The following is a 12,692-nucleotide window of genomic DNA, read 5'->3' on the forward strand; positions in this document are numbered from 1 at the left end:
GCTATAGGAGATCCGGTTTTGCCAGTAGTATCACAGCATAGACACTATACTCAAATGACAAGCCAAGTGTCATTCAGAAAGGTCTAATCTGATTATATCGATATTACCTTATTATCTTTTTTTTTTTTGACATTTGGCGTTTTTCAAATATAAGCTATTTTGTTTAAACTTGAAAACTAAAGTTCAATCTATATTAAACCATTACAATACGGCAGCAGAACATTTTGAAAGAGTTCATTTTGGAGTCGTTTACTTTAATCCCCAGTAAGGATTTCAGAACCACCGAGAAAGGGAACAGCGCACAAGTTCACTTTTTGGAGAGCGCCCAATCCCCACCCTAGGATGTCAAAAACAGGGAGCCATTCAATGGCTGTCTTTAATGTAGGGACTCTTGAGCTGGCTTGTTTGTGTCATCTGTCATATGCTTCTATCAGTCTTTCTCCACGATCCCTATACTGGCTCCGAGCTGCCTTAGAGGGGTACCGGTAATATCGCTCCTGACGACAATAACTGTACCCCCTCCCAACAGAGATATAAACGGATCAGCGGCGGCGTTCTGTCTTTTCTGCAAGCAAGTGTGAGACAGAGGCAGGTGGGAGATAACTGACCAGTTTTTTAACAACATCTTTATAGTATGTTTTCTAACAAATTGAAATAATTTGCACCCATTTGCTGTTGATAAATGCGGCGGAGTCAGTACAAGGTGGCGCAGCCAAGGTGGCAGTGTGGTGTTTACATGACTATGGCGGAGGTTTGTTTCAGTTAAGCAGTTTCTAGAAAATGTGAGTTGTGCTGTTAAGAATTGCACAGTTGTTGAGAGCGGAATAGAGCAAGGGCAGGCATTGCAGAGACGGGGGAGGGTGTATACCTTCATGCAGCTGATAACTTTTCTTCAGTGCTTTTGAGTGTGACTAAATTATCTAACAGACTATATGAATAGCTACAATCTTAAGACTTTAATGTGAACTCTACATTGCTATAATGAATGCATTTATGGCTCTGGAAGTTTACTAAAAGGTTAGTTTTGCACAATATAAATAGCTAAAAAATCATGCACAGGTTTTTAGTTTTACCAGAAATAATAACAACAAATGCTTATAATTTAATGCAACACGGTGGTTAAAAAGAAAGTGTCAAACAATGACATCATATTGTTTTGCTATATCTGACAGTAGCTTCCTGCGCAATAGGTAATGCGTAGTTTCTATTTTTAATTCATGGTGAGTTCTTAAACGCCTCGTTTCTACTGAGCAAATTATTTTTAAAACGTATAATTCAATAGGTACCTTTAATAATGAATAAATACATAATTGTACCTTGCAATTCTATTTGATGTTGTTGTAAAGTATTGTGAGTAGTCTGTATGTGTTGCTGTAATGGCTGCTTTCTCTGTGTGGAAGTGGAAATGTTCTACAAAATGGAGGGCTAAGTGACAAGTTCATGGTGTGAGAATTTTACTGACCCTTCTTTCACAGAAAAAAAGTAAATAAGTAAAACAATTAAGTTGTTTTTTAACAACACAGGTGCCAAGGTCAGAATGCCACTTTCAGTGAAATTATAATTGAATTTAGAGGAAGATTCATAAATAGATCATGTAATCTAAATAAACTTAAACTTGATTAAGGTTGGTATATGGAGTCGACCTGTGATGCTGCAGTTATGTCTGATGCAAACCATTTTATTAGTGGTGCTTTTATTCAGCTAGCAGCTATCAGATCATTTTTGTACAGAATTCAGCTCTTACAGTTACTGTGCTGAGCTGGAGGGGTTCTTTGTAAGAGGCTTATATTACTTACATGACAGTTTTTTTCTTTTCTATTTTAGGTTTGGTTGTGTAGTATACTAAAACGTCCACAATGGGCAAGGAAAAGACCCACATCAACATCGTAGTTATTGGACATGTGGATTCTGGCAAGTCCACCACTACAGGTCATCTCATCTACAAATGTGGAGGCATTGACAAGAGAACTATTGAGAAATTTGAGAAGGAAGCTGCTGAGGTATAGTATTGCATTAAAAGATTTATAGAAAACATAGGCTGTATTGAAATACATTCAGATCAGCTATCAGCAAGCATATAAACGAAGGCATAATATGGTTCAACTTTAAATTATACATGTGGCCTTATATAGGTTATATATGGTCAGCACTCACATATCCAATCCTATAAAATCTTGACTTTAGTTCTGGTTAAAAGAGTGTGACGCATATCTGATTACAGTCAAACCTGTATGAAGAGACCACTCAAGGAACAGTCTAATAGTGGCCTCTTAACAGGTGGTCTCTTAAAAGAGGGCCCATGACTTATGAATTTTCTATTTGTCTCTGACATGCTTTCCTGTAATTATGTCTGTCTTACATACACTGTAAAACCCAGAAAATGTAATATGAACAAAAGGAAGTATGTAATTTAATAACATTCATTTAGATAATGCATGTACAAAACAAATTATTTTGTGAAAGTAATGAATGCTTGCCTGTCTCAGGTCTCACAAATTGTTTTAAATCCTTTGCAAATTTCAATGCCTGTGTCTGCCTTTCAGGTACGTGTTGATTCATTGCATCCTGAAACCAACGCCAGCATAAGCATAAGATCTTTTCGATTACCGCACACATTGTTTTCATACTCTTATAAGTATGGCTTGAATTTTTTTTTTTTTTTTTTTTTAATTTAGTCTTTGCCAATTATTTTTATTATTTTCTCCCAATTTGGAATGGCCAATTATTTTTAGGCTCAGCTCACTGCTACCACCCCTGCGCTGACTCGGGAGAGCGAAGACAAACACACGCTGTCCTCCGAAGCATGTGCTGTCAGCCGACTGCTTTTTTTCACACTGCAGACTCACTATGCAGCCACCCAAGAGCTACAGCGTCGGAGGACAACGCAGCTCTCGGGCAGCTTACAGGCAAGCCCGCAGGCGCCCGGCCAGGCTACAGAGGTCGCTGGTGCGCGGTGAGCCGAGGACACCCTGGCCGATCTAACCCTCCCTCCCCCTGGGCGGCCAATTGAGCACCGCCCCCTGGAAGCTCCCATCCTCGGTCGGCAAAGGAATAGTCTGGATTCGAACTCGCGATGTCCAGACTATAGGGCACATCCTGCACTCCACACGGAACGCCCTTACCGGATGCACCACTCGGGAGCCCCATGGCTAGAATTTTTCTGTTTATTTTCCTTTTAACGGTTTGCCTTTGTCTTAAGCCGCTACATCCGAATTATGAGAGCATTCTGTTAAGTTAGCGGGAAAGAACAACACAACACGAAACAGACACATTGGAAGCTGCCTAGTTCCAAGGCAAGTGTGAGAACGAAATGCAAGTTAAAGTAGCATCTAGGGAAAGTGATTGATGTCATTGCCTGCTCTTGTGTTCAAATAATGAAGAAGGTGAAACAGAATCAGCAAGACAATCAGGACATCAAGGTAAAAAGAAGCAACTTTGTTTAGTAATTAACAGTTTAAGATATTGAATCGGCTCAAAACACGGTCACGTGAACATAAATAAAAACCTAAAACTTCAAGCCCTAATTCTTTCCATTTTAAAATGCTGTATCTGAGTCTTTCTAGAGACACATTTTTCAGCAGTTTTTCTGGCACTTACTGTCTGTACAAGTTTAATAACTTTAATTCTGTCATCTAGGGAGGACCTTTTGTTTCTCCAAGTTTTCTGTATTTCTTTACAAGAGGCGCTGTTGTTTTATTGATTATGGATAAAAGACCGCTAAAATGGTTACCGTATTCCTTTGAATTTAAGACGTACCATTTAAAACCATATTTTTCTTATAACAATAGCCCTGTGTAAGGGTGCTTAATACAGGTTTGAGCCCGTTGCTGGATAAGAGAATTGTGGTCGCTGGTCGCTAAATAAAAGTGGTCGCATGAGCAGGTTTGACTGTATTTCATTTTGGCCTGTTCCAACCCTTGTCAGTTTTTCAGGGAACACAAAATAGTCAAAAATACATAGCTGAAAGTATTGTGTTTTAAAATAAGAAGGCTTCCATTTAGATGTACTGTAGTTGTTTTTGTTGGTACAGCACTATATTTTCAACAGAAGACGTTTTTTAATTTAGAACGATATGATTCTGAAAATATTACTTGCCCAAAGAGACGACTGTGGACACGTGGGCTGTAATACAGTACATACTTTTAAATCCGGTACATATTGTAGCAGTATTTAAAATTCCCCATTAATGACTCAACAACAAAATGAAATCAAAATGTTACCCATGCACAGAACTGCGTACAACATAAAAGGTAAACAATTTAGCAAAAGATTTAAAAAACAACAGTTTCCAGAATTAACAGTATCCAAAGTCAGTATTCAAAATTGCAGAATATAGTGCTCGATAAGGCCCTCGTGTCACAGTTCACTTGCAAATGAAAATGCACAAAAGCAACTAAAGAGCACAGATTAAAAACAAATACATCACAGTATGAAACTGTGGCCTCGTTCACTTTGGTGTTGCTGCATTTTCATCAGGTGAAACTGGAGGAAGCGCTGTAACTGCACAATAAAGTGTGCTGAGCCGATAAAGAACCTTGTAGAACACACGCGTGGTTGTACAGTAGTTCAAAGTAACAGTTAAAATGGAAGGTTCTTTTTTAATGCCTGCCCCATTACAATTAAATATTGTACAGTATTTATCGGGATTACTCATGACTTCAAGGTAATGTTGCATTTTACCCCCTGAAAATACATTTTACTCTCTTAGTGTTAAAATTAGATGGTAAGTTAGTCCCAGACCCAAAACCTTATCTGGAGCGCTGGTATATATATATATAACGGGAATTGATGTTGTTTCTTAATACAAGGACGGTAAAAGGCAACTGACGTGTATCTGAGTGTTGTATATCCGAGTGCTGACTGTAATAAGGTTGTTAATCACCTACTTGGTGATATAGGGATAGGACATAGTGATACTAGATGCAAGGATTTTTGTGCCAGGTTATTATGATGGCAGTATGATATGTGGAATTTAAAACTCCATCTGCTGCTTGCAGTGTTGGACAGGATCCTTCTTGCAGTAGGACATCTGTTAATTTACTTGTCTGTTTCACTGTCTTCCTCTATGTATAGATGGGCAAGGGCTCCTTCAAGTATGCCTGGGTGTTGGACAAACTGAAAGCTGAACGTGAGCGTGGTATCACCATTGACATCTCCCTGTGGAAGTTTGAAACCAGCAAGTACTATGTTACCATCATTGATGCCCCAGGGCACAGGGACTTCATCAAGAACATGATCACTGGTACTTCCCAGGTATGTGTAATAACTTGTATTTTAATCTAAAACCCAGAAAAGAAACAAAGCACAGGTGTTGACCATGTTTGATGTACATGTAGGCTGACTGTGCCGTCCTGATTGTCGCTGCGGGCGTCGGAGAGTTTGAAGCTGGTATCTCCAAGAACGGGCAGACTCGCGAGCATGCACTGCTGGCCTACACCCTGGGGGTCAAACAGCTGATCGTTGGCGTTAACAAGATGGACTCCACTGAGCCACCTTACAACCAGAAGAGATACGAAGAAATCGTCAAGGAAGTCAGCACTTACATCAAGAAGATCGGCTACAACCCAGATACCGTGGCTTTTGTGCCAATCTCTGGCTGGAATGGTGACAATATGTTGGAGCCCAGCACTAACGTAAGTAATATGAACTCAGGCTGCAGGACTGATGATGCAAGCCCTCTGTGACATAAAGGCACTGTATATAAAATATCTAAAGTGATTTAATGATTTCTCACCTTCCTCAATTTAAGATGACCTGGTTCAAAGGCTGGAAGGTCACCCGCAAAGATGGCAATGCTGCTGGTACTACCCTTCTGGAAGCCTTGGATGCAATCCAGCCACCATCTCGTCCCACTGATAAAGCCCTGCGTCTGCCTCTGCAGGATGTCTACAAAATTGGAGGTAAGGGTTGTTTGGTAAAAATATTTTCTCACTTTTAAAGCATGGCAGGGTGTCTGTATTTTATGAGTCTTGTATCGCTTTGTAGTGGTTTGCGGATCCAATAAAAGTCTGCATCTTTTTTAAAGGAATCGGTACTGTGCCAGTAGGCCGTGTTGAAACTGGTATCCTGAAACCAGGTGTAGTGGTTACCTTCGCTCCTGTCAACATCACCACTGAAGTCAAATCTGTTGAAATGCACCATGAGACTCTGTCCGAAGCACTTCCTGGGGACAACGTTGGCTTCAATGTCAAGAATGTGTCTGTGAAAGACATCCGTCGTGGAAACGTTGCCGGAGACAGCAAGAACGACCCTCCACAGGAGGCTGCTAACTTCACTGCACAGGTGGGGTTGTCTTCAATCAGGTGAAACATTTTGTTACCTAAATGGTTTACAGTAAAGGATTTTATTTACAGTGAATGGACTGAAGATATTTCACATAAAGAAATGCAAAATAATTTGTTGCTCGCTTAAGTTTTAACAGAATGCTGCAATTTGCAGTTGCAATGTGACTGGTTATGATTGTGAATCACTTTATATTAGTTAAAATATGTATAATTATGGGCTTATATGTTTTTGTAAATACACTGCATCTTCAAATTCTAATATCTCATAAACCACTTGAGATGCCAAGTTGATATTTTCAGTGTTGTGGAAATTCCCCTGTCAAAATCCACCAGTACCCATAACTTGACTTTTTGGTTTACAGATAAAGATCTACCACTTCAAAATCAATACTCAGATTTCTTATGATAAAAAAAAGATAATTCACACCCAACATCTAAATGATGTAACCACCAGGGACTTAAGTAAAATGTAAATGTTTCTTCTGTAACCTTTAGGTCATCATCCTGAACCACCCAGGTCAGATCAGCGCTGGCTATGCCCCTGTGCTGGATTGCCACACTGCTCACATTGCCTGCAAATTCGCTGAGCTGAAGGAGAAAATTGATCGTCGTTCTGGCAAGAAACTGGAAGACAACCCCAAATCCTTGAAATCTGGTGATGCTGCCATCGTTGACATGATCCCAGGCAAACCTATGTGTGTGGAGAGCTTCTCTGACTATCCTCCTCTGGGTGAGCACCTCTGCCATTTGGAACCTGATTAGTTAAAGTTAGAAGCATAGCTCTTGGAGTGCTGCTGTGTTTTACAGCACTGTTTACCCTAGTCGGTCAAAAATGATCCTCTCTGGTGTTTTAGGGACATTTTCTAGTTATAAAGATGAACTAATTTAAAACCTGGTTGTATGGCAGCAGAACTGTCAACATCTTTTTAACAGTCTAAGTTTATATTTTGTCAATTAATGTATAATGAGGGGTGGCTCTATTTTAAAAATGTAAATGCCTGACACATTTCAACCGTTTCCAGGGCGTTTTGCTGTGCGTGACATGAGGCAGACTGTGGCCGTCGGAGTCATCAAGGCTGTGGAGAAGAAGGCTTCCACCTCTGGGAAGATCACTAAGTCTGCCCAGAAGGCTCAAAAGGCTAAATGAATGATGTGTTCATTACCTGCCACCTCAGTAATCAATGGCAGAATGGTCTCCGAACTGTTTAATTCAATTGACAATTTAAGTTCAATAGTCAAAGAATGGTTAATTATTACAATGCATCGTAAAAGTATCAGAAGGAAAAAAAAAAGTTTTGTTGACTATTCGTTTTAATTTGTATTGTGACCATTAGTTTTTGAAGTTACTAGTTTTCATTGTACTTTTAAATAGGAACAGCACCATGACTAACAAGTTTGTTGTGGAAATTGAGACCATAAAAAAACAGAATTTGCTTTTGTCTTTTTGCAAGTAGCAGGTACTAATCCTCACCTGATTTTGCAGTATATATTTAAAGTACAAATTGGATGTTTTTGTTCTGAATTGTTAAATTATGTTTCGCTTTCATAATTGAAAGGGCATGTAAACATCCCATATTGTGCACTGTATTTTGTTGAAATAATTCAGTTTCTGTGAACAAGAGCCTTTCAACAATGCATTAAAATGGTTCAGATTATATCACGAGTCTGATTTTACTTTCATCGCCTTTAACATTGCTGCTGAAGTAAGTAAAAGATGACTAATAATAGTAATCTCTGTTTCAATAAAGACATGTCATTGATATATTTTCTTTTCATACAGCCTCCCTCCCCAGCTGATGGGAGCCTAACCTGGCATACACAGGGTGCAAGGTGAGACTACACTCTGGATGGGATGCCAGTCCATCGTAGGGCACCACACACACAGGGCAATTTAGAGTGACCAATTAACCTGGACAGCATGTCTTTGGACTGGGAGGAAACTGGAGTACCCGGAGAAAACCCACGCGAACACGGGTAGAACATGCAAACTCCACACAGTCAGTACCCTAGGCCGGATTCGAACCCAGGACCTTAGTGCTGTGAGGCAGCAGCACTAACCACTACGCCACCGTGCTGCCCTGCTCAGCATATCAGTTACCACAAATCAGCTAACAGTAGTGAGAGTTTTGGCAACCAAAGGCTACATTTAATTTAGAACATTTTGTCCTACTTACTTTGTGAAATAGAATAATCAAAAGTACATACACAAAGAAGAATGTGTAATGCAACACAACCAACTAGTCGTACAGCTTTATGCTGCATTATAGTAGGAAGTGACGTTTTTATTACACCTTTAAGTAAAGGAGAAGGGTAACACAAAATAAAGAATGGGAATACGACTGCAAACACGGAAACATTGCACAGCTTGGGGGTCGTGCAACCCAGTCCTGCACACAGCTCTGCAATGCAAACAATAACACAGTCCCGCCTCCACCCCTTTGCTACTGAGAGAGAGAGAGAGAGAGAGAGAGAGAGAGAGAGAGAGAGAGACACACACACACAATGCAGTGCATTCTAAAAGCAATACATGCAATTTCTTAGTTGATTTAAGTCTTAGCTTTGACAGTTTGTTTAGCTAATTTTACACCAAAGATATTGAATTTCTTGGAGCAATACGGGACATTTTTCAATGGGTTACAATTAAATTCAAATCCATTCAATTTATAAATTGCGTTTTACAAACCGCAAATCAGTATTTATATTGCACTTCCTCTTACAATGGCATTTTGAAATACAATGTAGTAAAGACCACCTTACCTTGACATACAGTCGCAGACAAAAGTATTGGCACCCTACACTTAATATAAGATCATTCAAGAAAACATGTTAAATACAAGCATTTAGTGAACATTACTCATTAATTAATGACAAAGACCAACATACACAATTTCTGGTAGTTCAACAAACAATATTTATTTAAAAAAAAGCAATTACATAATTTAAAATATTTGTTCATGACAAAAGTCTTGCCACATGTACATTAAAATTAATAAAATAAAGTAAAAAAAAAACTTCATGGATTGAAAACCATCACATAAATTAAACTGCATTATAAAGTCAATAGCCAGAAAATTAGATAATTATTTCCAACATCTTTTGAAGAACGTTTTGGCTACAGCAGATAATGATCAAGACAAAGGAGTTGGATTCACGTTTGAGAAAAGCACTTGTAGCAAACTACAACAAATGAAATGGCTGCAGAACAGCATCAAAAGACAGACGGAATACCAAAATCCACAATCACAGCAACGATCTGAAGAAGTACCAAAGTGTGCCAGTTTATATGTTTTTATTTCAAAATATAAGTACAGTAGGTAGGGTCCCATTAAAAAATAAAAAAGCGCCTAAATGGCAATAAACAACGCTAATAATGTACAACAAGACTTACTCATAAAAGATTAAGATACGTTACTAGTTCTCACTGGTCAGCTTCCTCAAAGGCATCCTTTCAATATTTTTGTGAGCAATACATTTTGTAGTAAAGTGTCCATTAGACTTCATCCAATTTAGTAGGAGTATTTTTAATAGAGGCACAGTTATGACGATATTCCAAATTAGAATAAAGCTCATAGTTATCATTTGTACTACATAATGGAATAAGTGTATATATGCGTCGTGGTACACGTTGGCAAGACAGTAGAAACATGTATATAGTCCTACTACCCCACCTGGTGGTGATGGGCACCAGGACCCAGAAATAAGAACGTTAATTTACACAGGTTTGTTTAATTTGTGACATAGGTAGGAGAATAGCGACCAACCTACCCATAGACAGACAACACCAGTAATGTAATTAAAACAAAGTTTATTTGAGGTATTAAAATGATTAAAAAAAAACAAAAAACAATTAAAACACTTGGCAAAAAGGCCACCACCCACGAATTAGGCTAGGGTGCCAACTGGACTCTTGTCAAGCTGTCCACTTCCAGGTTCAGTACTTCTGGAGATGTAGCATTGGCGTGATGGCCTGGTCCAGTAGTTCCCAGGGCTCCTCTACTACACCTGCCAGGGTAAAAAGAGCTCCTTCTCTAGAAACATTAAACTACTGTTAAAATACTAATAAAACAGTCAGGATAAAACAGGAGTGATGAATACCAATGGAAATAAAATGGCTGTACGATCGCACTACAAACTCCACTTCCCTTTGTGAACCATGGGCCTTCTCCTTGTCCAGGGTAGTTCCAGTGCCTCTGCGTCTCCAGCCAAGACCAGGTCCAAAAGGATTTCCCACACTTCTTCCTCTACTACGCAACCGCTAGGGCAGCTGGGATATCAAAATCCACTGTAGTACAGATACAGGATTTAGTTGCATTTCAATGTCATTCGAGGAGACAATGCTTGGCTGGTTTAACGTCCATTCTTCCCGCCTGTCTGAGCCCCATATAGATATTCGAAAGTTTACGGTGAGTGTGCAGTTAATTTTTTTTTTGTAAATATACCTTATGAAATACGTTGAATTCCCCTTGATTATAAGTACGAAAGTAAGTGCGTGTTTAGAAGCTTAATAGTCAGTATTACTAATTAATTTAAATTGGTGTGAAGTGAAGGAAATGGTGTTAGAAACTGGTGTAGTAGAAAAACGAGAAACATGTTAAAAAAAAAAAATAATAATAATCGATCTTCTCTCCCAAATATTTTTTGTGTTGGTCAGAACAATTTCTTGTGAGGGTTTGGGCAAGCCTCTTATATGTGCCGCCTATGACCACACTTCTTTCTGTGATCACATTTTTATTGGAAAACAAGAAATACCACATAACAATTCAATACAGAACAGCACTCCCATTTTCCCCTTATACTCTCCCCCCCCACTCCAGGTGGCAACCCCCTCCCCCCATCCCAAGAAGGACCCTGGGAATCTATTTCAGATAGTAATAACTGAGGACGGGCTTATCAGAGATGTAATGGTGTCTGCCGCCGCTCCCCAGGCCTGTACAGTCCCCTCCCTCACCCCATGGAGCCAAGCAATGGAAAGCTCAATATATATATAATGTCAAGGAGTGCAAGGGTCCACTGACGCCAGGGCAGGGAATGCGGAGGCTGCCAGCGCAGGGCAATCATTTTCTTGACAGCAGTAAGGCCAGCCAACCAAATCCGCTTCTGCTGTAGAGACACGTCAAGTGATGAGTCATCATTCAACAAAAGAATCTTAGGGGAACAAGAGATATTTTTACCTAGAATATTAGATAAAGTTGAACAAAAATGCTCCCAAAAATAAAGCCACAGCTGGGCATTCCCATACCATGTGATAAAAGGTGCCCATGGCTCCCTGTGGACAAAGTACACACAGCGGGGTATCAATAAATCTTATTTGGAATCATCTCCAAGGGGTTAAATATAGTATGAACACCCCTATTACTCCACTGAGGAAAAACAAAGGGACGGCCGCCTGATAAGAACGCAGCATTGTGAAAGATAGGTGAATGAATATACTATTTTGTTTGAAGTAGTTTAGTGTGCTTTTCCACCAAATCACCAAACTGTAATTAAATAGGAGATTATAGGACCATAGTGTAGTTTGCATTGCTTAAGTGGAATGCCAGAATAATCCAAGTCTTGCAGCCTATGTGGAGAAATTACATTTTCTTCAAGCTGTCGCCATGAAACAGGAGTGTCTGTATCAAATCACACTGTGACCAGTCACAGCACAAATGACCAAAAATAATATTTGAAATATGGCAGAGACAGTCCTCCTGAGGATTTCTCATGTTGTAATGTATAGAATTTGATGCGTGGCCGCTTCCCTCTCCATACAAACCTAGAGATCGGCGAGTGCAATTTATCCCAGTATCTAGCAGGGGGAGGGAGAGGAAGCATTGAACTGAAAAAGTTAATACGTGGGAGTATGTTCATTTTTATTATGGAGACACAGGCTTGGAGCGAATTAGGAAGCTGCATCCATCTGTTTAAATCGTCATCAACCTGTCTGAATATCTTATTAAAGTTGGTTTGTGCAGTTAAGTGTAAGCATGGGTGGATTTCCACACCAAGATATTTCAAATGCTTAACTACCTGTATGTTTGCAGGCAAGCATATATCTGTCACTGCAGAATTCAGAGGCATCAGGGCAGACTTAGCCCAGTTAATTTTATATTCTGAAAGTGTACTGAAATCATTAGCAAGAGCAAGCAAATGAGGGAGCGACTGGGAAACATTTTGAATAAATAGGATATCATCAGCATAAAGCGAGATGTGATGCGGTGTGTTGTTGATACTGATAGGGGTAAAGGTAGCAGATTGACGGACAGCTTGTGCGACGGGCTCCAGTTAGAGAGCGAACAACAGCGGCGAGAGAGGGCAACCCTGGCAAGTGCCTCTAGAAATAGCAAACTGTGACGGATTTCTACTACCTGCAAGCACCATCGCTGAGGGACTGGCATATAGGATTTTTATCATTCTCCACCCCCACAC

At 39.7% G+C, this 12,692-nt stretch overlaps 1 protein-coding gene across 6 annotated transcripts; it reads left to right on the forward strand.

Moving 5' to 3' along the window:
* Positions 1-390: 390 nt before the first annotated feature.
* On the forward strand, positions 391-7,941 carry LOC117402923 (elongation factor 1-alpha 1). Of its 6 annotated transcripts, none has more exons than XM_034004591.3 (8): positions 391-632; positions 1,825-2,000; positions 5,074-5,253; positions 5,337-5,633; positions 5,750-5,900; positions 6,026-6,282; positions 6,780-7,014; positions 7,307-7,941. In XM_034004591.3, the coding sequence occupies exons 2-8, from the start codon at positions 1,857-1,859 to the stop codon at positions 7,429-7,431; spliced, it is 1,389 nt and encodes a 462-aa protein (XP_033860482.1). In that variant the 5' UTR covers positions 391-632; positions 1,825-1,856; the 3' UTR covers positions 7,432-7,941. The 6 variants fall into 6 exon arrangements, with proteins under 6 accessions (XP_033860482.1, XP_033860480.1, XP_033860484.1 ...); XM_034004589.3 differs by having other exon boundaries at positions 391-592; XM_034004593.3 differs by having other exon boundaries at positions 391-588.
* Positions 7,942-12,692: the final 4,751 nt, after the last annotated feature.

Source organism: Acipenser ruthenus, chromosome 5, assembly GCF_902713425.1.
Source record: "Acipenser ruthenus chromosome 5, fAciRut3.2 maternal haplotype, whole genome shotgun sequence".
NCBI classification, from domain to species: Eukaryota; Metazoa; Chordata; class Actinopteri; order Acipenseriformes; family Acipenseridae; genus Acipenser; species Acipenser ruthenus.